We start from the raw sequence: 26,118 nt of genomic DNA, 5'->3' as shown, positions 1-26,118 counted from the left end.
TATCAATCGATCACATTAATGGTAAACAGATGGCAACATAAGCCTTTACCACATTAATAAACATAATATGTTCCATCTCTGCCCAGAACATTATGCCTTACTGTATGTTTCCCTACACTGTGCGACAACAGGCCGAAATTATAATTCAATTGGCAGTCCGTAGGTTTCCACGAAAGAACAGAACCGGTCCATGTCGCTCGTCAGTCGCCACGGAGAAATTTTCCCTCCAAAAAGAGCAGAAGGAGGGTAAGCTATGTCGACTTTGAGAAGAAAACCTTGTTCCCTTCTCCTGCAGATATGAAAAACACTGGTGCGTTTTTCATAGGATCCATGATGCTCTTTGGACACCGAAATTAAATCCACTTTTTCCAGAAAATAGAAGTTTTAGCACAAGCGCTTGCGCGCTCCCTTCTGCAACGGGTTGCAATGGAAGACGATGAAAAAAGGTGGGTCCGAAGGTTTTATAGGCCCCTGACTGCATGCTGTGTTCAGGGGCCGTTAAGCGAATGGGGATCCAGAGATCTCTGAAGATGTGTGAACTACAAGGTTGTAGTTCTTAGAGTTTGACCACTTTGGCCACTCCTTCGTGGTCATTCAGCCATTTTGTGGCCTTATTTCCTTTCTTCGTTTGGAGCAAGGGATGTGGAACTTACATGTAGGCCACAATCCTCTGTTTGAAAGACCACATGGTCTCCGAGTCTTTTGTCTCCGAGTGCCATTTGGCCACATGTGTTCTTTTGTACAATGTCAGTTTATTCAAATTTTTTTGGATCCAACACGTGTGTACACAGACCTGTAAGCAATGTTCTCTTTATAAAATCACAGATTACCTACAAGTGTGCGTATGTGGATCAGCCTCTTATCCCGCCCTGTCCATGCCCATTTTTAACCATAAATAGTCAATGCAAAGCACCTTGTGAATGCTGATAAGTATGTTAATGATCCTTGCAGTTGTTCTTTCGTTACACCGAATCATGCCGAATCATGACAACTGTCGGAGAAAAAGCAAAAAACCTCTCAGACGCTCGGGAATTGCTGCCAACCGAATTATAATTTTGGCCTGTTGTCGCACAGTGTAGAGAAACCGGATCTATAGACTACCTTTATTAATAAAATCTTCCAAAACGCCAGGCATTACGGCACTCGGGGACAGCTTCGATATACCAGACGTATATAATAAGATTTAACAGAACTATATATTATATCCAAACAAGACTTAGTGATAAAGTAGAAGATTATATATAATATTTATTTAACGAAAACACTGACATTTCCCTCTGGAAACAGCCGGTTTCACCCAGAGTGGCGAGGACCTGTATTTGCACCGGGATATGGCACGGTTCCGGTGCGTTGCCCTCTCTACTGGACCCAATTCAGTACATAGATCCAAGAGCACAGCTATATTACTGTTACTATTACAGCTATATTAAATCGGCATATTAGCCAGTCATCGTCATGGTCCCTGAAGTCTCTTTCTCTCCTGATTCTTCCATTGGGGGTTAGTCCTCCTGCAGGGCCAGCAGTGCCATCATGCAGCATTACGCACGGGTTCACCGCAGCATTTATGTTTACAACAATTTGTGATTATTAACACCTTGCAAAAATCACAGCATCAACTAGTCGTATCCCCCACCCCGAGATATAATTTAAAGACTAAATGTAATAGGCAAACAAACTGTTTTTCATGCAGGTTTTGTTATGAACAGTATTAAAGTTTGGACAGATAACAAAGCACATTAAGTGTAACGATTGCGCAAGAGCTTAACGGCTGTATTTCCAGACTTTGACATTTGATGATATATGCACAGTTTTAAAGACATATATTTAGTTATTTACACTGTGTTCTGCCATTATCTAATGCTAGAATATTTGATGCTATCCTGTATTCCATGCAGTTGGGCCATCTCATCCTCCTGCGCTCCGTAACGGACAATGTGACGGCAAGACAGCGCTGATTAAATATTAAGAACGAGTTTTGATTTAAGATTTGAGTTGGAGGTGTTTATGGAACAATTATAACTCAGTACAAGCGCAAATAACACTGCTGGATTTCATCTTCATGGTAATGTGGATGATATGGAGTGAAAGAGTGTGTGTGAGGCATCAATACTAGAAAATATGAGTAATCTTAAAAATAATTTATTTTCTGCATTTTGCCTTCAGTTCACCACCTCACCATCTGCATCGCCAATTCCTATTTTGTCTCCAAAATGTGCATACGCATGGATCAGAGTTTGCGTGGAGGACCGCATATTCTCCTGTCAAGTTTGTTTTTTCTAAATCATGACCTTTGTGCGGGAAGTGGCGTACGCACATTTTCAGCCCCATTTTGTGCATACACCACGTTTATAAATGAGACCCCTGGCCCGTTATGAGTGTAACACCCCAACCCCCATAGAATGCCTAAGCTGCAATAATTGACTTTTAGACTGGAATGATGAGGTGTTTGGGTTCGTTTCCTTAAGGTAGCTACCATAAAAGTTTACCTATTTTGGGTTAGTATATATACACACACACCACATTACTGTTACCCATGCAGTCTATTGTACTATATTAAAATAACTGACCCCAGACAACTTTTTAACAAAAAAAAAAAAAACTATTATATATTACTGGACGACAACTTAAAAGTACAAATAATAGTCAGCAGTTATATTAAATAAACAAAAAAATATATATCACACAAATCACACCCTTACAGCAATGTCAAGGTCTGGCTAACTTAAGCGTGTTTACAGTAACCGCAGCCGAGCTGGCATGTGCATATGTGACGTCATGAAATTGCCGTGACTATTTATACCTGCGCTGGGGGTCGCGACACTAGTTGCAGTCTTCTCCTTTACAGCGGTGGCACTAATGAGCAAAGGCTACTGACGTTGCTCTTTCTACGGACTAGAAGAAGAAAAAGGTAAACAACGGCAGAACTGGCAGCAGCATTGCCGTCAATGCTTCAATTTGATTCAATGACCTACTTCGTCGGATAAAGCCTTTCATTCACCATAAAAGAACTCATCTTAACCCAGTACGTTTACCAGACAGACTTGCAGTCACTCTGAGAGTCCTGGCATCCGGTTGTCGGCGAACTCATTCAGGCCTCCCGTTTCCGCTTTGTTATGCACTGCTGAAAAGAAAAGAGCCGTGCGCGACCTCGGGTCACACGCCATAAATCGGACATAATAAATAAATAATACATAAGTTTTATATAGCGCTTTACATGGAACTCAGACGCTTTACAAACGAAAGAAACAAACAAACACACGCGTACATCATTTTGACGTCACGATGTTGTGCGCCACCTTGGATGCGTCTAGTGTAAGAACCCCTTTACTCAAACCCTACTAACTACGGTGGTACACACACACACAAACACACACACACACACACACACACACACACACAAAAAAAAGAAACACGTGGCAGGCCTGATAGTAGCTTGCATGCGTAGCATCCGTCAGAACGTTATCTTCGGTGAAACAAGCACACAGAAATCCAACTTACAGTCAGCGGCCAGTCCAAGAAACCCAGTTCCAAAATGAGAATGAAAAACCATCCACCAGCGGCAGCAAAGTCCTCAGCAGAAACACGCAGTCGTCCTCAATCAGCACTCCCCGCCATTAGCTCCAGCTTCAGCCATGATCACTCGCACAAAGTTTGCTTCACAACGGCTGCCAAACAAGTGTAGTGCCGTAGTGTCCACCTCTCCGTCCTCGCCACTCTCGGGTCTCTCAATGTATCTCCTTTTACTCCTCATGATTTACCATTCTCTCTCCGTACTCCCCCTCGTGTCCGCTTCGTTCTCCTCTTCTTCCAACCAAAAAGAAACCTCCCTCACTCATTCACGTCCAACCATTCACCCCACACGACACTGACAACAAAACTGACTAATTAATAAAACACTTCAAAATAAATGCACAAAATGTGTAAATATTATTCAGTTTACACCACTGTTAAACTTCAAAACCATGTAGAACGTGTATATTAACTTCTAATTGTTAACGTCTTAAATACTAAGTAATGTTTAATTCAGAACTAAAGTCTTTAAGCTCTTAGTTAACACCTTTTTATTTCTCGTTTAAACTAAAATACTTTCAGTTCCATTGCATTACTAACATTTTTTGTGTCTTACACATAAGTTATACATAAAGTAACTGGTTTAAATCCCTCAGATTTACACCAGGGCTACACAAGAACTAATCAGCACATATCTGCGTTAATCAACCCTCAGAACCGGACTGTTTGTGTGTGCGGGGGGAGGGAGCGAGAGATAGACGGTGTTGTCTCGTGTTGTATAATCGTTAATTAATTTAATACTTCAGCAGAGGTGTTAATTTCCATACAGGTTAAGTGGCTTGACGGTTAACGGTGAAGTATGGGATTTGATTTGATTTTCATTTTGGCGATGGTAATGTTAGTGTTGTAAGTTAGCAGTAGACTTAATTAACCCAACCCAAGGTGAGTCTGATGAAAACTGCTTATGGCCCAGTTCAACTCTGAGATTTTCTTGCATTGCACAGCGCTGTGAAGAAATAATCTCCGAGATTAGGTTAGGTTCTGCCTCCATTTAAAAGTGGAGAATGTAGGCTAGTTTACAGCAATTTAATATTATATAGTGTCTGGCTTTTGTTTGATATTTAGTGTTGGCAAATGGCTTTTTATTGAGTTTCCTCTTAGCAAAATAATACAAAGTGAAAACCAAAAGCGTAGCGCCTACCTTTTGTCACACAACAGTCGCAATGTTCGTTTCAGCTACCGTTATCTGCTTTTGCTCCAGGAAAATGAAGAAAAATAAGTTTGGTACATTCCCCCCATGTTACCATCTTCACCTTCTCTGTTCTATGAAGGTGAATAGAGTAGCACTTTTGATTTTGTTGCATGTACTGACAATAAAGTCAATTATGATTCTAATTATGATCTTTAAGTTGTGCTCATTTCTGGAATGTTACTGAATAAAATGGAGAATTGACAAAACCGCTGGAGAAAATAGAGAGAGCTCATAGAAATGTGTGCAAACATGACAGCTCAAAAATGTTGACTTACAGACTGAAAAGTACTCAAATTTGTTTGGTGCTCATTCTGTTCCTTTGGGTCTATAAATGGTTCTGTAGATATTCATGGTTTTATTGGCATTCTAGATGGGCTTGTATTTGCATGCCACACTCACCTAATCCAAGACAGGACACCCGCAGCCCCGATTTGCCCAGATTTCTGTTGACAAAAAACACAGTACAATGAGAACAGCATGGGGCCTGTTTCACAAAAGCAGAATATATAAAATCCAGGATAACCGATAAAGCAAGGCTTGACCTAGTCTAATCTGTGTATCCTGGCTTGGTGCGTTTCACGAAGGCCAAGCCAGGCTGAGGAGGGGCGACTAGGTCGAGCCAGGCTGAAGTAATTCAGATAGATGCACGTCCATGGCTTTCCTCAAAAGACTGCAAGGTCGATCACAGATTTACTGATGCCAAAATGGAGAATACTCATTGTACATACTTTATACAGAGTGAGCAGCAGCTTCTTGTGGAAGTAAGATAACATGAAACACATTATTTGTATGAAAAGTGGCATCGGCAACACCAGCAACTCAAGCCGGCATCACATGCGGCAATTCGGGCCGGCATCGGCAAATCAGGCCGTTTTAACACAGCATCTCCATGGATCCGGAAGTAGAAAACTAATGCAATGATCCATTCCCAAGACAGCAGGCAAAATACTTCTCGGAAGTCGGTCATCGGCAACTCCAGCCGGCATCGGCAATGCAGGACCGCATCGGCAACTCCAGCTGGCATCGGCCGCACCAGCCAGCATCGGCAACTCCAGCCGGCATCGGCAACTCCAGCCGGCATAACGGCACCTCCACTAGGTCGCAACACAGGCTGGCATATCTGCCGGTATGGCAACCCAAGCTAACAAAACAAGCACAGCATGCCCCCGGAGAGGCAAGTCAGGCCAGTGCAACGTGAGGGCCTGGTATATGGAGGAGAATCACTCCTACCAAAACAACAGCAGGATGAAGACTGATGACTTACTCAAGTTGTACGTAACTGGGCGGCAACAACAACAACAACACTACCGTGTACAGAGGTAAATATGAAAACATGAATATAAGTAGGCTAATCAACAACAGACTAAACACTGAAGACATTTCTAGTAATTACTCAAAACATAAGCGATAAGAAATTCTGAGCCTTACAACTACATATAGGAATTAACTCCACTTCCACGCCTTACACCAGCAGGACAAGCACGGCATACCTGCCGGGGTGGCAATTCAAGCCAGCAACAAGTAAAAAATAAAATCCCAACTAAGGAAAGCCGGAAAGCAATACTGGCCAAAAGCAAATAAAACTCTAGCCTAACTGTTTTTAACAACCACGGCACAATGACTGGAATGGCAGTACTGGCCAAAATAAAATTGGGCCCTAACCACACTTATGAACCACGGCACGATGACATGGCGATGCAGGCCAGAAACCACGACATGCAAAGAATAAATGTGACACAAGCGGGACAACTCCGTAAAATGAGACACAACAACAGAGACCGTGAATACACACCACCAGCAGTTCTATGCATGCTCACCAGAATCAAGGCTTCAATGATCTTTGGTTGGTGAGAAGGTCGTCGACGTCAGGACGAATATATGAGGAGTAAGCAGAAGATGACCAGCGACCCAGCAGTTGCAGCGAAGCACAAGATATGCCCTGGTTAGCTGCCGTCGTTGCAGCCCCTATCCTAAACGAATGGCTCGAATAATGCTGAGGTGACATAAGCTCTAAGGAGAACCAGCTTCTCATGAAGCCCAAACCAAGCTTTCGACAGGGGAAATCCCACGGGGATGAGGAACAGAGGAACTGGCGCCAAGGAGCCAGTGTGAGGCCGCAACAGTAAATAGTTTAGCATGGACTTGAAGGGAAAAAAATAAGTATCAGTGCGGGCGACGAGGACTGAGCAAGCGCCACTGCGTTTAGAACGTTTTAGAGATAAGCGATAATGACCAGGATAAAAAGCCAAATCAATAAAAGTGACAGCACTATTGGGGTTAAAAGATTTAGAAGGGGTAGTAAATTTGGCGCATCTGAGAAAGGCATAAAAAGCCAGCAAAAACACAGACTCCTGTAAGGAGTCTACGTAGGGAGAAAACACCCCCGCTCGGAGAACTGAGACCATAGCGTGCAAAATACCGAGAGTGATAGCCTGCCTCGGATCGGGGGAAGAAAGATGAGTCTTGGAAATGCCTTTTAGCAGCAATTTAACCGCCTGATTAGAAAAAAAATGCTTGGAAAAGACGGGTCGTAACAGCGGATATGAAACTGAATGCCGGCGGGCAAACCTTGACTATACTGCAACTTAAATTTGCGAGTCAGTACAATAACAAATTAATGCACAAATGCTGCTTGTAAGAACGGGTTTAAGAGGAACAGAAATACAAAACACAAAAGAAACAGAAGGTATGCCAAGCAAAATCATAGGTCTTCAAAGTAGACGCAGCTAAGCCCTGTCTCATATACTCCTTAGAGGATTCCAGATAACGATGAAGGGGAGATAGGTTTAATAGAGAGCCGAAGTCACGCCCTTCTACTTCCGGTCCATAGGACCTATCTTTCGAAAAAATATGAACGAGGGTCAATGGAGAGATAATTATTTTTTGATCCCGTTTGAATTGAGCCATGGATTACAAATATGATGTTCGTCAATTTAAAACATTATTTTTCAACCGAAGAAAGTCTCCGTTTATTGTTAAACTGTTAAAGTATAAGACTGAAAATACGTAATTATAAAGACTACAAACTTCATGGATGACGTCTCGTTGAAGCTCCAATGTCTGTGTGTATCGTACCGGGGATATAACGTTACACAAATGAGCAGAGGATCTCGCTTCTTCTTTTGATTCTCTGCTGAAAACACTTCACTGGATAAAACACAGCAGTTAAGATAACATTACATGTGTTGTGGAACAGAGCTAAGCTAGCTAGCTAGCGAGCAAACCAAGCATCAAGCTAGGTGAGGTAGATTGTGTGAAATGGGAGATGTAGCCTAGTCCACTGAGCGGTTTCACACAAAACTAAGTGGTACTACGACAAACCTACGGGTAACTGAGACTTTCTTCGGTTGAAAAATTCTCTTTTAAATTGACGAACATCATATTTGTAATCCATGGCTCAATTCAAACGGGATCAAAAAATAATTTGCCTCTCCCCGTTCACTACAGTTCATATTTTTTCTGACTTAGGGTCCCATGAGGTCCACTGGAAGGGGCGGGACTTCGGCTCTCTATACAGTGCTAGCTCCTGCAGAGAAGGCAGAGTTACAGGGAAGGGGCTGGCAGTAGGGCAAAGGCGCCGGAAGGCCTGAAAATGAAAACGAGACAGAGCATCAGCCACGCCATTAGAATGACTGGGAACATGACGGGCAGTGATGAGAAAATTGTGCATGACAGCGGACCAGGTGATGCTTCTCATAAAAGGCATGATGGCACTACATACAGTGCCTTGCGAAAGTATTCGGCCCCCTTGAAAGTTTCGACCTTTTGCCACATTTCAGGCCTCAAACATAAAGATATAAAACTGTAATTTTTTGTGAAGAATCAACAACAAGTGGGTCCCAATTATGAAGTGGAACGAAATTCATTGGCTATTTCAAACTTTTTTAACAAATAAAAAACTGAAAAAGTGGGCGTGCAAAATTATTCAGCCCCTTTACTTTCAGTGCAGCAAACTCTCTCCAGAAGTTCAGTGAGGATCTCTGAATGATCCAATGTTGACCTAAATGACTAATGATGATAAATAGAATCCAGCTGTGTGTAATCAAGTCTCCGTATAAATGCACCTGCTCTGTGATAGTCTCAGAGGTCCCTGTAAAGCGCAGAGAGCATCATGAAGAACAAGGAACACACCAGGCAGGTCCGAGATACTGTTGTGGAGAAGTTTAAAGCCGGATTTGGATACAAAAAGATTTTCCAAGCTTTAAACATCCCAAGGAGCACTGTGCAAGCGATAATATTGAAATGGAAGGAGTATCAGACCACTACAAATCTACGAAGACCCGGCCGTCCCTCTAAACTTTCAGCTCATACAATGAGAAGACTGATCAGAGATGCAGCCAAGAGGCCCATGATCACTCTGGATGAACTGCAGAGATCTACAGCTGAGGTGGGAGACTCTGTCCATAGGACAACAATCAGTTGTATACTGCACAAATCTGGCCTTTATGGAAGAGTGGCAAGAAGAAAGCCATTTCTTAAAGATATCCATAAAAAGTGTTGTTTAAAGTTTGCCACAAGCCACCTGGGAGACACACCAAACATGTGGAAGAAGGTGCTGTGGTCAGATGAAACCAAAATCGAACTTTTTGGCAACAATGCAAAACGTTATGTTTGGCGTAAAAGCAACACAGCTCATCACCCTGAATACACCATCCCCACTGTCAAACATGGTGGTGGCAGCATCATGGTTTGGGCCTGCTTTTCTTCAGCAGGGACAGGGAAGATGGTTAAAATTGATGGGAAGATGGATGGAGCCAAATACAGGACCATTCTGGAAGAAAACCTGATGGAGTCTGCAAAAGACCTGAGACTGGGACGGAGATTTGTCTTCCAACAAGACAATGATCCAAAACATAAAGCAAAATCTACAATGGAATGGTTCACAAATAAACATATCCAGGTGTTAGAATGGCCAAGTCAAAGTCCAGACCTGAATCCAATCGAGAATCTGTGGAAAGAACGTAAAACTGCTGTTCACAAACGCTCTCCATCCAACCTCACTGAGCTCGAGCTGTTTTGCAAGGAGGAATGGGCAAAAATGTCAGTCTCTCGATGTGCAAAACTGATAGAGACATACCCAGAGCGACTTACAGCTGTAATCGCAGCAAAAGGTGGCGCTACAAAGTATTAACTTAAGGGGGCTGAATAATTTTGCACGCCCAATATTTCAGTTTTTTATTTGCTTAAAAGGTTTGAAATATCCAATAAATTTCGTTCCACTTCATGATTGTGTCCCACTTGTTGTTGATTCTCCACAAAAAATTACAGTTTTATATCTTTATGTTTGAGGCCTGAAATGTGGCAAAAGGTCGAAAAGTTCAAGGGGGCCGAATACTTTCGCAAGGCACTGTAAAGAGCGCCCCCTATTTATGATGTCGACGACCGCTCGATTATCACACAAAACTGAGATACGTTTGCGCTGCCAGTGACGGCCCCAGGCGCGGCAAGCTACAGCAATGGGGTAAATCTCATGCAAGGCCGACGAATCAAGCCGGGAGAAGGTGGGAGGCCAGTGTGACCCACCGGCATGACCAGAAGCTCTACATCCAAAACGGACCAGTCCAGCCCGACATTGGACCAAGCGAGGTGAAGCGCAGCCTTGCTGGAGAAAGCCTGGTGATAGCGATAGAAAAAGTTACTCCCATACTTCAGGTTGAGATCGCCGATCAGAGCTAAATAGAAAGAAATAGAGTTCCTCCCGCCGTTCCGGGTACAGGGAACAAATCACATCTCTAAAAATGCCGAAAGCCACCAAAAACTGCCCAATAGAAAGCTCTTTGCACAACCGTGGGTCCGCGGATTTAAGCACGGCGGAGAACCCCACCCCGGAAACGACAGATTGATCGCATACGGGGGGGGGGGGGAAGGCAAAAATCAAGCTCACCAAATTAACGTCCTTGCCCTGCAAAATGTTAGCACTCAGACGGGCAGAAATATGAGCAGAAGCAGGAATGTACGGCCTACTGGAGGACAGGGCCGAAGCAGCAGTGGCCAGGGAAAAGGCAGCTTCAGCCGGGGCCGGTGGGCCCGTCTGGGCGGAGCTGAGCGCTGGCAGCACCGACGGTCACAGACCCAGCAGGAGCTGGAATGTGTTCAACGGCCTGCAGCCGTGCTTCCATTGACTGCATCGAGCCGGCCAGAGACTGGAGAGATGCGAGAATGCGGCTCGTGTCCGAGGACCCACTCCGAACATCCAGGGCAGCAGCACGGCCGAGGGAACCCGCGCCGCGGGTCTTCGCGAGGGCGCCGAGGGAGGGATCCGCCTTCCTGGTCCGTTTCTGACCGCGGGCAGCCACAGGAGCGGCGGGCGAGGGATCCGGCGAGACGCACCCGTCCTGGACAGCCAGCTCGAGGAGCTCAGGAGACGGCAAACCCGAATCAGGTACAACGCTGCGATCCCGGAGACGTCGAAGGAGAGACTCCGACCCATCCGAAACACAGCCGGGCATGGAAGCCAGCCGCAAGCTCCTGCGAACGCCGTCCGGAGAACCGGGAATCACCTCCGGTGACGAACAAAGACCAGGAAATGGGTCCGAAGCAGGAACAGGCTCCGAATCCGACATGGCGAACACCAAAAACAAAACACCAACCAGAGAGAAAAAACGATCCATATAGCCGTCCGACTGACAAAGGTGAGCGCTTTGCCTGAAACGACAGCTAACAGCACAAGGAGAGAACAGATTTAAAGCAGAGTTGTAAGGCTGTGATTGGCCCTTGAATCTCGTGGCCAAGTCTGATTGGTTTAACTGAAAGCGTCACTTCTTGAACAGCTGATTTGATTTAAGAATGAGTAGTGATTGGGTTAATGACGTCTTCCTGAAAGAATTTGCGCTGAGCTTCATTAGTTCATAAATGTATATTTTTAGACTATCGTTCAGTCTGTCGCTATTATCTGCCACGCTTTTTCTCGCGTTTTTTAAATTTTTATAGAGGACGAGTTTCCTTCTCTACATAAACAGTATATGGACATAGAAAATAAAGACACTTGTGGCAAAGCGAATGGGTTTGATGACACTCTGAGATTTTAAGATTTCCGACAACGCCACTTGGGATAGGCCCAAGACCTTTAAAGCACACAGGTTCGTTCCACTCAATGGGCAAAAACACGTGGTTCCCAGATTACAAAAATAGTTTATTCAATAAAACTGTATAGATATAAAATATAGCATTGATCACAAATAAGAAAAAGGAAAGAAACCTAATCAGGGGCTGAGGCCTACTGGTGGGAAGGGCAGGTGAAGGGGAAGAACTAATAAAACTAAATTAAAGAAAAAAAGGGTTCACCCAGACACACAGTGAGATCACCAAATCCAAGTTAACACGGCACACGAGAAGGAAGACCACCACCACCCACGTCACCAGCACCACCACCAGCCTACAGCCACTGAAAAGGACAAACAAAAAGGAGGTTACAACAAAATTAATCTCAAAAATGTACAACAAAACAGGAGATAATTCACAAAATCAGGTTAACCAAAACAATAAGATAAACAAAAACAGTTTACTTGATCAAAATAATAAAATAAAAAAAAAAAAAAAAAATACAAACTAAATGATTAATTCCTCAGTCAATTAAAATTAAAGGAATAAACAAGTTAAAAGTCTGGTGTTGGCAATTCACCATGCGCACCAAAAGCCAGCAACAACAGTGCCAAGCGGTAGCGACACGCTGTGTAGTTCGCGGCAAAAACAAAGCTGTGCAGTTAGCAGCCGAGGCACAGCAGCAGACAAGGCTCTGTAGGTAAAGCTATACATTCAGCAGCAGAGAGTAGACTGTGTAGTTAGCAGCAGAGAAAGCTGTACAATTAGCAGCATTTAGCAGTGGAGACAAAAGCAGACCAAGCAGCATTTAGCAGTGGAGACAAAACAGCAGCGGCCCCAATCAGCTGGTGGTGGAATCACATCAATCACCACCGGTAGACTTCGGCCAGCTGATGAGCATTCCCTGTCAATAAACATAAAATTAGCATGGCTAAGCTACATTAATCAAGGTTTTCGGGGGCTAAATTTAAGGTAGCATACCTGTTTTCAAAGTCAAACCTGCACAGAGAGGGGGAGGGAGAGAAAGACCCACACGACAGCAGACATCTACCTGTGACCACACTAGTATTAGCTACAGGATAGCACTTCGGTTTAACACACGAGAGAGAGAAAAGAGACTGAACACTTACCACCGCTCAAGAGAACCAGGAAATAAAAATGGAGAACGCCACACAGAGCACTCGGTCGCTGCTCTGCAGTGAAAACACGCAGGCTTTAAACATAAGGACATAATGATAAAAAAAAGGCTGAAACAAAGCAATAGCCACAGCAGTAGCGCGGTGCATTACCTGCACAGACAGACACCTGACCTGGAAATGATGCCGCAGTGGGAGCGCGAGAAGGAAGGCCGCACTTATATACTGCCGCCCTAGTGGTCAGCAGGCGCAACAAGACAACTTTATTTCTATACTGCTACACACTGAAGAAATTGGACTCTAAAATCTATAAACTATAACGATAATTAAGTGATAAATTCCATGCACACTGTAAACATGAATGGGACAGAGTATATTCATCAGTTATTTCCCACCAGCAAAATATAAGGTCAAAAACCATTGAGGTGTCCTCTCCCTGATGATGAATGTACAGTAGCCTACATCACTAGATAGTTATTGGTCCAGTGAACTAAGACTATAATTTGGGAGGATTGTACAATTAGGATATCTTCTTAAAATTGTACAATCCTCCCAAATTATAGTCCCAGTTTACTGGACAACACAAATTGTGTGCTAAGAATGCCAAATACAATGCACATGGAAGCGGAACAAACATGATCCTTATTGTTAAAGAATAAAAATAAATTATCAACTAAAATAATTCAAGGTGCATTGGTCAACTATAGAAATGTACAGCATTGTATGTATCGCCCTTAGGAACAGACTTCATTTAAAACACATTTGAAATGTTATCAGCCTTTTCTAGTTATCTCAACAACTGCCATAATATATTCATCAAACTTCTAACAACGATATGAACAGCAGTCTTCATACAGCAATATAACAGTAACAATGACTGTCACATGAATAATTATTTAAAAAAAATAATGGTCACAACTTTAAATAATAACAGTATAATCAGATCACCACTGCTGGGTGATCAGAAAAGGCTCCAGGATTAAATAAATCCTGGCTGTTAGCCTGGTCAGGAGCAGGCTAGCTGTACGCAATAAATCTCCATGGTGATTTATGTGCCTCCGCTTTCGTGAAGGCAAGGCAAAGTTTATCCAGGATAAAGGGGAACTCACGGCTTAATCCCTTATCTTGGTTTTGTGAAACAGGCCCCAGATCATAAAGTATATATCACATTATCAATAAATTCTATTTTCTGTATAAATAAAGTGCAGTAAGAGGGAGATTATGTTTTGACTGTAAGACAAACATCTGTTGAAAAACAGATAGCAGTAGCATTTGCCCAAAATGAACACCACTGAAACTTCTAATAATCAAATCAAACTTTTAAACCTTTGACCAGCCACTGGTCAAACTTTTTCACCACCTCTAACAGAACCTGACATTTTTACATTACATTTAGTTGGAGGAGCAGCAGCTCTCTATAGGATTACTTGGAGACGCTGACAGGGGAAACGAGCCTGAGCACTTGTTAAACTGTGACAGCGGGGATTTAAAACTGCACTCCCGTCAATTCATCTGACGAACACCTGGCCAACAAAATGAACAAGCTGCTGCTTCTCGAAGAACTATTCCAGATCTGCTGCCCTGTACTTGACTGAAACCTGGCTTAGTGAGCACATCCAGGACACTTCACTTCATCTTCTGGGATTCCAACTTTTCCCAGGGAAGGCGGGTTCTGCTTTTATATATATGAAGGGTGGTGTACTGATGTCACAATGTCGAAGAAATCATGCAGTCTAGAAACTCTTTTTATTAACTGCAAACCCTTTTATTCACCACGGGAGTTTTCCTCCTTTATTCTGGTCAGTGTTTATATCGCACATTAGGTCTCTGATATTGAGGCATATCACAACCCAGTCTCTGTAAGTTTGTGAAAAAATCACACACTTGAATCTATTGACACGTACAGGACACGTTTTCCCTGTTTTTTTGTGATGCTCAGCACGTTTTTTAAACTAATGTATTTCATGTAATAATTTCATTTATTTTCCAGCCCTGACCAACTACTGTATATCCAGGTCTTACTCCTGCCTCTCCCTCTTCCAACAAAGTGTCTGATGTCCATCTACAGGAGTTATTGTTTGAGTTAAAATCATCGTTATTATTTAACGTACTTTAGCTTCATGTTAACATACCTCAACCAGTGCCATTTATTCAACAGCTCTGCCTCATTCCATGTTGTTTCTCGCACCAATAAATATACATCTATACATTTTTAGAAGTCACCGTTGCTATGGGAAACAGACTGTTGCTACAGAGATTGTTTTTTTATCACTTCTTGTCATATCAATCCACTGTTAGAAGTCTACAAACAACACAACTAGCCTATCCACTTATTCTCGGAGGGGCTACTGTAGAAATGATTATGGGTGCCACTTGATATACAGGTGAGATAGCGGAAGTAGCCGTTTCCTAGGAACGTTAACGTTATCCCCAGCCAGCCATCAACAGTGTTTCTTTCCAAAGTAATTTCAACTATAATTTAACTAAAACTGGTTTGTGTTTAAACATATGTTGTTATTATTATTGTTGTAAAAGATCATTGCGGAGCTCTGGTACCTCTTGCGCTGTTCACGGCTGTACTAACAACCAGAATAAACTTAATCTGTGGCTTCAACAACAGTGTGTCGAACACACACCCGCAACAAAACGGGATTGTTGTTGTGACAAACGGTACAGTTTCCATCGCCTGACAGATGAGGAATATAAAAGAATGTGGCTGAAAAACCTAGCCTTGAAGAGACCACCCAAAACCCTGTATGTGTGCTCATTTCATTTTATGGACATGATGCTTGACGGAGGAAAACCCGTATCCTACTTTGTGGTTGGGCTACGAAAGAAGAGACGTCGGGTCCTCAAAAGGATTGAGTGTGCCAGCAGTGCCAGAAGAACATCAGGTACCCAGTAAACACACATACGTCGCCACGACGTATGCAAAAGATCGCTTCATCTGCAATTGATCGCGGGTCATTCTGAAGCGTCGTTTAATGAGCGTCTGGACGTCTTATTATGATGGAAATCTATACATCGCAGCAACGTATAAACTATGTCGGTTAGATGTATTAATTCAATTCAATTCAATTTTATTTATAGTATCAAATCATAACAAGAGTTATCTAGAGACACTTTACAGATAGAGTAGGTCTAGACCACACTCTATAAATTCCAAAACCCCAACAATTACAGTAATTCCCTCAAGAGCAAGCATTAGCAGTGGCTATTGCGACAGTGGCAAGGAAAAACTCCCTTTTAGGAAGAAACCTCGGCAGACCCAGACTCTTGGTAGGCGGTGTCTGACGGGCTGGTTGGGGGTGTGATGAACAGTGGCAATAATAGTCACATTTAAGATAATGGAACAGTGACTTCTAAGGTCATCGTGGAAGTTCATGTCATAGCAGGGCACATCGTGTCATACTGAGTAGTGCAGTCTCCTATACCGGATCCTGACTACTCTGTGCATAGGAACATCACAGCAGGGCGTTGCGGGATGTAACGTGGCGCTGCAGAGCATGGGTGGATGCGGCGGATGCAGCAGGACGCAGCAGGATGCGTCCGGGAATCCTGATCAAAAATAACTCCTAAATTTCTGACAGTAGTGCTGGAGGCCAGGGCAATACCATCCAGAGTAGCTATATCTTTAGATAATGAAGTTTGGGGGTGCGTTGGTCCCATCACAATAACTTCAGTTTTGTCTGAGTTTAACATCAGGAAATTGTGGGTCATCCAGGATTTTATATCTTTAATACACGCTTGAAGTTTAGATAACTGACCACTTTCGTCTGGCTTAATTGACAGATATAATTGGGTATCGTCTGCGTAACAGTGAAAGTTAATTGAGTGTTTCCTAATAATATTACCTAGAGGAAGCATATATAAGGAAAATAGAATTGGTCCAAGCACTGAGCCTTGAGGAACGCCATGGCTAACTTTAGCATGCTTGGAGGGTTTATCGTTAATGTTAACAAATTGGGATCGCTCAGAGAAGTAGGACTTAAACCAGCTTAGTGCGATTCCTTTGATGCCAACTAAGTGTTCCAGTCTCTGTAACAGGATGGTATGGTCAATAGTGTCAAATGCAGCACTAAGATCTAGTAAAACAAGGATGGAGGCAAGTCCTTTGTCTGCAGCAGTTAGAAGGTCATTAGTAATTTTCACCAGTGCCGTCTCTGTGCTATGATTCTTTCTAAATCCTGATTGAAAATCATCAAATAAACTATTGCTATGTAGAAAATCACATAACTGATTAGCAACCACCTTCTCAAGGATCTTGGATAGAAAGGGAAGGTTAGATATAGGTCTATAGTTTGCTAAGACCTCAGGATCGAGGGTGGGTTTTTTCAGAAGAGGTTTTATCACAGCTATTTTAAACGACGCGTACTACATACCTGTTAATAAGGACATATTGATCATATCTAGTAATGAAGTGTTTACCACGGGTAACGCTTCTTTGAGTAGTCTCGTTGGGATGGGGTCTAAGAGACAGGTAGATGGCTTAGCTGAGGATATCTTTAACATTAATTGTTGGAGGTCTATAGGATAAAAGCAGTCTAAGTATATGTCGGGACTAGTCGTTCTTTCTAGCGGTCCTGCATTTAAAGGTGAACTGTTAGAAGTTGAGGGCAAAAGGTGATGAATTTTATCTCTAATTGTTATAATTTTATCATTAAAGAAGCTCATGAAGTCATCACTACTCAGTGCTAGAGGAATAGATGGCTCAGTAGAGCTGTGGCTATCTGTCAGCCTGGCTACAGTGCTGAAAAGAAACCTTGGGTTGTTCTTATTTTCTTCTATTAGTGAAGAGTAATAGTCTGATCTGGCTTTTCTTAGGGCCTTCCTATAGGTTTTGAGACTTTCTTGCCAATCCAAACGGGATTCTTCCACTTTGGTGGAGCGCCACTTACTTTCGAGGTTTTGCGAGATTTGTTTTAATTTGCGAGTTTGGGAGTTATACCAAGGTGCTAGTTTCCTTTGCTTTATCATCTTCTTTTTTAAGGGAGCAACACAGTCTAAAGTCGTCCGTAGGCAAGTCGTAGCACCGTCTACAAATGTATCAATTTGAGAGGGACTGAGGTTAACATAAAGGTCCTCTGTTATGTTAAGGCATGACATAGAGTCGAATGCTGTTGGAATATCTTCCTTAAATTTAGCTATAGCACTGTCAGATAGGCATCTAGTGTAGAAGCTTTTATCTAATTTATTATGGTCAGGTAGTAAGAAGTAATTAAAAAATGATCTGATAATACCAAATTCTGCGGAAATATTAAATCCTCAATTTCAATACCATATGCCAGCACAAGGTCGAGGGTGTGGTTAAAACAGTGCGTCGCCTTGTGCACACTCTGACTGAAACCGATTGAATCCAGTAATGAGTTGAAAGCAGTACTAAGGCTATCATTGTCAAGCCAGTAACGTTAGCTAACGTTAGGCTGCTCGATAGCTAGCTAGCTAATTGAACGTTACCCGATATCCCTTAACGTTAATTTTAGCTAGCTAGCTAACAGTAACTGAGTGCCGCACCATACTTTGCTCATATCGGTTAATTAGATTTTTTTTGGGCTTAAATGGAACTGAACCTCAACTGGGAACATTTAAAGCTGAAGAGTTGTTATAGAATAAAAATGTAAAGGTAAATTTGCCATGTAGCATTAGCTACAAATCGGGTTAACAACTGATTTTGAAAACGGGGTTCGGAGTGCCAATGGTCATAAAACATCAGTTATAATGGTGCCACGTTCGATGGACATATTGAATCACATTTGACTTTGAGATCAATACAATTATCAATATCACAATCATTTGATTGGTACTTTTCCGTTTCATGTATATATTGAGGGGCGGCTGTGGCTCAGTGGTAGAGCGGTTGCCTGCCAATCGGAAGGTTGGTGGTTCGATCCTTGGCCCTGCAGTCCCATGTCGAAGTGTCCTTGGGCAAGACACTGAACCCCGAGTTGCCCCCGGAGCATGTGTGTGAATGATTATCTGATGAGCAGGTGGCACCTTGTACGGCAGCCTCGGCCACAGTGTATGAATGTGTGTGAATGGTGAATGGTTCCTGTACAATGTTAAAGCGCTTTGAGTAGTCGTTGAGACTAGAAAAGCGCTATATAAGAACAGTCCATTTACATTTACATAGCAAGGGTAACTTTGGTAAACTGTTAGTTGATGTTTGTTTGCTTGTTTGTTTCACTAGTTAGCCCTCATTAAAATGGTGGTTCTTGCTAAGAATATCACCATCTTCTACAAAATATCAGGAATACACCGTGTTCATAGCAAAACAGTAGTTTGCAATACTAAAAATACTGCATCCTCACAAAAGAGCAGTATTTTTTGATAGTAGCTTTCATAGCTCACATAGTGTGTCTGTTTTTATGTTTGTATGATGTATAGTGGAAGATCAGAAAACGTGGGCAGGAGTTGGGAGAGAAGGCAATGCAGAGATTAAGGACATCATACCACAATAATAGTTGTGTGTATAAGCCTGATCAAGAAGTGAAAAGAATCAGGTATGTTATTGTCATATTAGTGACAAATGTGGAAAGCTGCCATATTCCCAGTCATTACTAGTCTAAGTAAGTTTACAAAATCGTAATTGAAAACGGGGGTAGGAAGTAAAGAGAGGACAGCATAAAATGGCACCTTTGGTATCAAAAGTAAATACTTTTTAAATAATTGTGATTACTATGAAATCTTGATGTTAGCCCTTTTAGAGAGAACGTTATGGTATATTTTATGGGACAATTTATAACATGCTATTTAAAGCTTTAATTTACAAAGTGATCTAAATACATATTGTCAGAATGGCACTTTAACAGCGGTTGAGGCTAGATGGATACAGCTACGGTGACGACAGTTAAGTTTAGGCACCAAAACAACTAGTTAAGTTCAGGAAACAGATCGTGGTTTGAATTAAAACTCTAGAGGAACGAAACACATGTTTTCCTGGATGAAAGTATAACAAATATATTATTATATTAGTCTAGATTTTGCGGGATTTTTGCGTAACTTTTGGCCGTAGCTGTATCCCTTTAACCGTAAACAGCCCACCTGTTGTGGCTCTTGAACTTCATCCAAAATGAAAGTGCACAGACTGCAGCGCCCCCTACTGACCAAATGGCCTTACTGTTCAATAATATTTAAAGGCTGAATTGGAGCTTCTGAGGAAAATTTAGCAGAGAATTTAACTACGTTAACGACATTTGGCTTGCCATATTCTACTTGATGAAACTGGTCTTCTATTCACATCTGCACAAAAAAAATATTACTCAACCACTTCTTAAAAACAAAGGGAGATGAAACAAAAAATGTATTAAAAGATACTTCTTTGAATAACGCACAACCCCAAATCTTTTGTTCTTGTCACAGCAGCAGCACCACCGAGGGATCCTACTTTCCTGAGTATGAAGCCGGCCATCAAGGACTTCCCCAACTGGCAACAGACTGGAGCAGAGGCTGTAGCAGGGACAGCCTTTTTTTTTTGCTACTGAAATAATTTACATTAAGATAGACAGTGGACAATATAGTGTGACAATTAGTTTTTGTAATCCAACATGTACACACTGCTGTTGTGAAGCAGTGATATACAGCTCACGAGTGTGTAGTAAAAAGAGAGAAATACTGTATATTTCAGCGACTCCTACAGATTAAGAAAAATATTGAATTTTCTTAATAAATAAATGTTATTCTTGGCTCAATTGTTAAGTGTTTGGGTTCAAATAACATTACCATGATCCCATAGGCATAAAAAAATTTACAAAGTGACGTTTTTTAAAACTGAAACAGGGTGTTGGACATCCTGTTGTGTGCGCAAGCCCTTTTTATTACCACGGGTTTACAGACACGTCTCTACTGATTGGGTATCACCTGGAACACAGCCAATAATCGAGAGACACACCCACCAAACGAGAGAAAACATAACTGAAGCCGTAGCACACCGTTCCCAGGAAACGTGCGTGCCCCAGCTCTTTGCCTGAGGGGAAGCCCACAGTCTCACAGTCAATTCAATTCAATTCAATTCAATTTTATTTATAATATCAAATCATAACAGAGTTATCTCGAGACACTTTACAGATAGAGTAGGTCTAGACCACACTCTATAAATTCCAAAACCCCAACAATTACAGTAATTCCCTCAAGAGCAAGCATTAGCAGTGGCTATTGCGACAGTGGCAAGGAAAAACTCCCTTCGCTCTCCCGTCTCTCTCAAAAAACACTGGTTTAAGCTTTTAACCCTTGCTTTGACTTTGGGTCAAATTGACCTGTTTTCAATTTTTATTTTATATCAGAAAATATGGGACGTAGAAAAGCGCTGAAAATGTGTAGAAGAAAAATTTTATAATTCTTTTTTCAAGGTTGACGGGAAGACAACACAAGGTAGTGTTTTTATACATTAGCCCTTAGCATAGACCACAGTAGGATAATTATCCCAAAATCTAGCTACATACATAGCTTTTAATGTGTTACAGTGTGCTATTTTCTATAATGATTTGAACTTGTGTAAATTGTCTTTTGAGTACCCTGAAAAGCGCTTTATAAATAAAATGTATAAGTATATCTTACTTTAGCAATTCAATTTAGTAAAGATATTTAAAGTAATTTTGTGTGACCTATACTGACCAGTTTTGTTAAATGGATTAATGCAGGATCAATTGATCGGCACAACTTCCTGACATCTGTACTACGTATAACAGATGTCAGGAAGATGTACCTGAGACTGCATCTGTAAGATGTATAGCAGATGTTGGGACGATGTATATGAGCCTGCATCTTTACGATGTATAACATACATTAGAACGATGTATATGAGTGCATCTGTACAATGTATGAAATACGTTGGAACGATGTATATGTATATCGGACAGATGCACTCATATACATCGTTCTAATGTATGTTATACATCGTAAAGATATACACGTCGTGGAGAGAGCGGCTACATGTCGCTGAAACGTAGAGCAGTGACGTCCAGTGAGCAAACGAGCAATCTACTACGTATCCCCTATGCATTTTGATTACATCGCCAATACATCGTGGCGACGTATGTGTGCTTACTGGGTAGGCTATGATTTGAGGTGTAGAGATGACACAGCACTGTTTGGTAACGTTAATGACCAGTGTTTTCTGTACAATTTAAAATGTAAGGCAGTTCATGGTACGAAGTGCAGGGCAGCCTTAAACTAAAAATAGTTTATTATGATTATCTGTGTGTTGGAAAAAATCCAGGTAGTAACATTAGTTTAAAAAAAAAACTCTCCCCAGATCTTTCATATAGCCTATCCTCAGAAACTAAAGCTAAAATAGGCTACATGTCATCAAAACTACAGTAAATAATGTTAGCAGCACAATCCATCAAATCAAATTGTCACCCTCTAGTAACGATTACAGTCCTGTGTTACGGGAGTCAATTTCACTGTCGGTAACGTGTTCGGGACGGATCAAGCATAGAAATCAACGGGAGCGGGTGGGACCGGGAAGGAGCCGGAGATTAAATTAAGAAATGACACTGCAATGCGGTGAGTGCGCCCAAAAATTGCGAGGCATTTGGTTTTAGAAAAGAGAACCACTTACAACTCCCAATTCGTTTGTTGATTGGGAATACCGTGACACGCAGGAGTCTCGATAAATTGTCACTACCTAACCCCCCCAGCAGTGATAGACACACGGCTCTGCAGCGCTGCATTCACACAACATCAGCGCAGCAGAGGAGCTGCTCTCGGTCCCTCGGGCCACCGCTGCAGCTGTACACACACACAAACACACATACACACACAGTCGGATAACTTTAGACAACATAGGGAACGAAACGGGAGCAGGACGGGATTCGGGAGTCTTTCTCTCGGGATTTTGCAGGACAGGATGTTTTTGGGGGGGCAGTCCTGTGATCGGGATATGACGGGAGTATTTTCGTGGGATCGAAAGCAGGACACATTCAGAAACCTGTATCTCACTCAAAACAGCATGGATGGATTTTTTTCAAAAATGGGAGCAACAATTGATTCCCGTGTCATCCTCTTATCGTTACCCTCAGATGAGCCTGACGAGATGGATCAGGATGAGGAGCCGTGCTCTACATCAAAGCCCTCCTGTGATGTCCAAACACAGTGGTCAGACCCAGAGATGGAGGACCACACCTATTCAAAAAGGCCTACCATCACGCGATTGACTTAAGTACGTAAGCACTTTAGACACACTTTTGCACCAGGGAAGCAAGAAAGGGGAGGAAAATGTATTCTTAAAGGACAACTCTGGGCAATTTTTATGTTAAAGCGCCCATATTATGCTCATTTTCAGGTTCATAACTGTATTTTAAGGTTTTACCAGAATAGGTTTACATGGTTTAATTTTCAAAAAACACCATATTGTTGTTGTACTGTACAGCTCTCTCTCACTGCTGCAGATCCTCTTTTCACCTGGTTTCTGTTTTAGCTACAGAGTGAGACCTCTTTTCATCTTCTTCTTCTGTACTATCTTTGATTGCACTCGCACATGCTCAGTAGCTCAGATGTAGAGCATGTCAGCTAGCTAACTCTAGAGACAGTAAAAGAAAGCCTGTTTCTCCAACTTTGGTCAGTTACAAGGCAGGATTAGCTGGGAGACTTCTAAATGAGGGCGCACATGTAAGTAGTTCTTTTGTAGATTATGGTGAACTTGTGTGTGTTGTAGCAGTGCTTTGCTATTGAGAACGACGTAGCATGCTAGCGTTAGCGTTAGCCGGCTAACGCTAGCATTAGCCGGCTAACGATAACCGTACGAGCCAACGGTTCTGGTTAGCCAGCTCATCAGGCCGATTTTGAACAGCTCACTAGGAGACTGAAAGCAGGACACATTCAGAAACCTGTATCTCACTCAAAACAGCATGGATGGATTTTTTTCAAAATTTGTATGTGTTTGGAAGCACCAGAGACACAAAAGAACACCCCAAATCCCAGAAAGTGTTTTTTTTCATAATATGGGCACTTTAATCTTGATCGCTATAAATATGAGTACTGTCAATTGCAAAAAAAATGAACAGAATTGGTCTTAGCAAACTGGAGTTGCTGCAGCTAATGCCCACTAACACAGAACGTTTAGGGAACGTTTTTGGTTCTCTAAAGGTTAGTTCGAACCAAACCAAAAACTAATGTTTAGGGAACGTTTCCTGAGGGTTATAACGTTCCCTAAACGTTAGGGGAACCAACCAACTGAAACGTTCTCCTGTGGTTGCACTGTTACCTCCACCAGTGTTGGGAAGGATACTTTCAAAACGTATTTCGTTACAGAATACAGAATACATGCCCACAAATGTAATTTGTAACGTATTCCGTTACATTACTCAATCTGAGTAACGTATTCTGAATACTTGGATTACTTCAGGATTACTTCCACATTGAATTGCGTTTTATAATTGTAGGAATGCAGCTATCACATCCAGCTTACTAAACAGGCCTACTGGTGTGTTCTTTTTATTCCAACTAGCTGAATGTGTACCTGAACAAGCAGATAGATTATTGTATTGGTAGTCCTGAACTGCATACTACAAAAATCTAACCGCAGTCTTGCTACCACGAGCTAATTTTAGCTAACGTTAGCTAGCATGTCAAACGGGGCTAGTCATTCTTTAAACGGCTCTGGAGCTAGTAAATCAGCACGTAGGAGAATGTAAAGTCGCACGTCAATGTTAAAATAGCAAGGTGACCAGTAAAACTACAGCAGACGACTACCCTTGGCTAATTAAAAAAATAGCTTACTTTAAGATGCTTCTTCAGGTTGGAGGTGGAGTAATTTGGACGCTGAAAGGAGGTTGGTTGCTGGCAAGCACAGGTTGCACTGCACAGTTATATTTCATTCTCCCTGTTCGTTCTTTAATGTGAAATGCTGTTTGAATTTCCAAGATAGAAACTTATTCCTGCCCTGGCTCTGTTGTGCCGGTTCCGACTCCATTGTGACTGATCACGCAAATAGCTATTTTTTTCGATTTCATATCGGGGCTTCTGGAAAATGCATAGAGTTGCCTTAATTTAGTCAGAGTGAATAAACTCGTGAAACAGAAAAGTATCGTCATGTAATCCATTGATTTCAACAATGTAACTGTATTCTAAATACCAACGATTTAAATTGTAACTGTAACGGAATACAGTTACTCATAATTTGTATTCTGAATACGTAACGCCGTTACATGTATTCCGTTACTCCCCAACACTGACCTCCACACAACATTCCTGTTTGGTTGTTTTTGGTTGTTCTGTGTGCGGTTTTGAAATGTTTATTTAAACCAGCTCCATTTAAGTTTTTGAAGTAGCATATAAAAGGTTTGCATTCACTTGATTTAGATTCACTCAAAAATGATTGGTCTAATAAAATCTAAGTAAGATAAACAGCATAGCAAGATAATATTTTTACTTTTAGGCTGATATAAATTTAGCTAAAAACTGTACTTTTGTGCTTGATTTCGTTTTTTTAACTGTATTAGGTGAAAATACTTAAAACAAGAATCTATCGATTTTCACAACTAAGAAAATTCACTTCTTTCATTTCACTTCTAACAACTGGCTCAGTTCAGTGTTTAAATCCAACCGTTACACCCCCCCCGCCAGTAGGGGAAGACCGTGCCTCTGCTCTCAGGTGACCGATTCAAGTCCTGTCCTCCTGACTTCCGTTTGATACACAGACAAAAGAAGATTCAATTTGCTTCGCCAAACGATCTCATGAAAAAGTAAGTGAAATACGTTACAGTTTCATGATGTTATGGTTGTAATGCAACAGTTTGGGGTCTAACCGTAAGCCCTTTCCCTCGTAGTGCTTTGTTATATTCCGGTTTTGATCAGGTTGACCAAAAAGGTTTTGAACAACTCACTTCAGCATTTGTTTTTCCCCTCGTCGCCATCTTGCCAGTCAAGCAGCGAGTCTTTTTGGTAAACTCTTTGTGCACAAACAATGTTCTCAATGCTCGAGTTCATGTGTAAATCCCCTGATGAGACTTTGTGCAAAGTTTCATGTTGTGTCGAGCCTTCTTAGTGTTTTACATATAGTGATTTTGATGCGTATATATTGCGCATATATATTGCGCTTTGCATATATATTGCGCTTTGTTTGAGTCTTTGTTTGCTGCTGTGCACGACGTGTATGCCGCATTGTATGTTTTGTGTCATCGTGTTAACTTGCTTGCGTTATTGTTACAAATAAGACATACCAGTTCTTTTAGTTAGTTT

General features: G+C 41.9%; 1 protein-coding gene across 2 annotated transcripts in view; it reads right to left on the bottom strand.

Annotated features, from left to right (window-relative positions):
* The window catches only part of LOC120558632 (voltage-gated potassium channel subunit beta-2-like), a 155,677-nt gene that overhangs the window by 97,269 nt on the left and 32,290 nt on the right, over positions 1-26,118 (bottom strand). The window contains exons 1-2 of one of the 2 annotated variants that reach the window (XM_039799715.1): positions 12,057-12,207; positions 5,162-5,205 (exon numbers count right to left, since the gene is read on the bottom strand). Coding sequence is in view for 1 of the 2 variants with exons in the window: in XM_039799714.1 (XP_039655648.1) it covers positions 5,162-5,205 (44 nt within the window). In the remaining variant the exon portion in view is untranslated. Of the gene's footprint in view, positions 1-5,161; positions 5,206-12,056; positions 12,208-26,118 lie in introns of those variants that run through there. The other variant, XM_039799714.1, reaches the window with a different exon arrangement.

The sequence above is a fragment of the Perca fluviatilis genome, chromosome 5, assembly GCF_010015445.1.
Source record: "Perca fluviatilis chromosome 5, GENO_Pfluv_1.0, whole genome shotgun sequence".
Classification (NCBI taxonomy): Eukaryota; Metazoa; Chordata; class Actinopteri; order Perciformes; family Percidae; genus Perca; species Perca fluviatilis.
The sequence above is the reverse complement of the archived record's forward strand: the minus strand, read 5'-3'. Positions and strand labels throughout refer to the sequence as shown.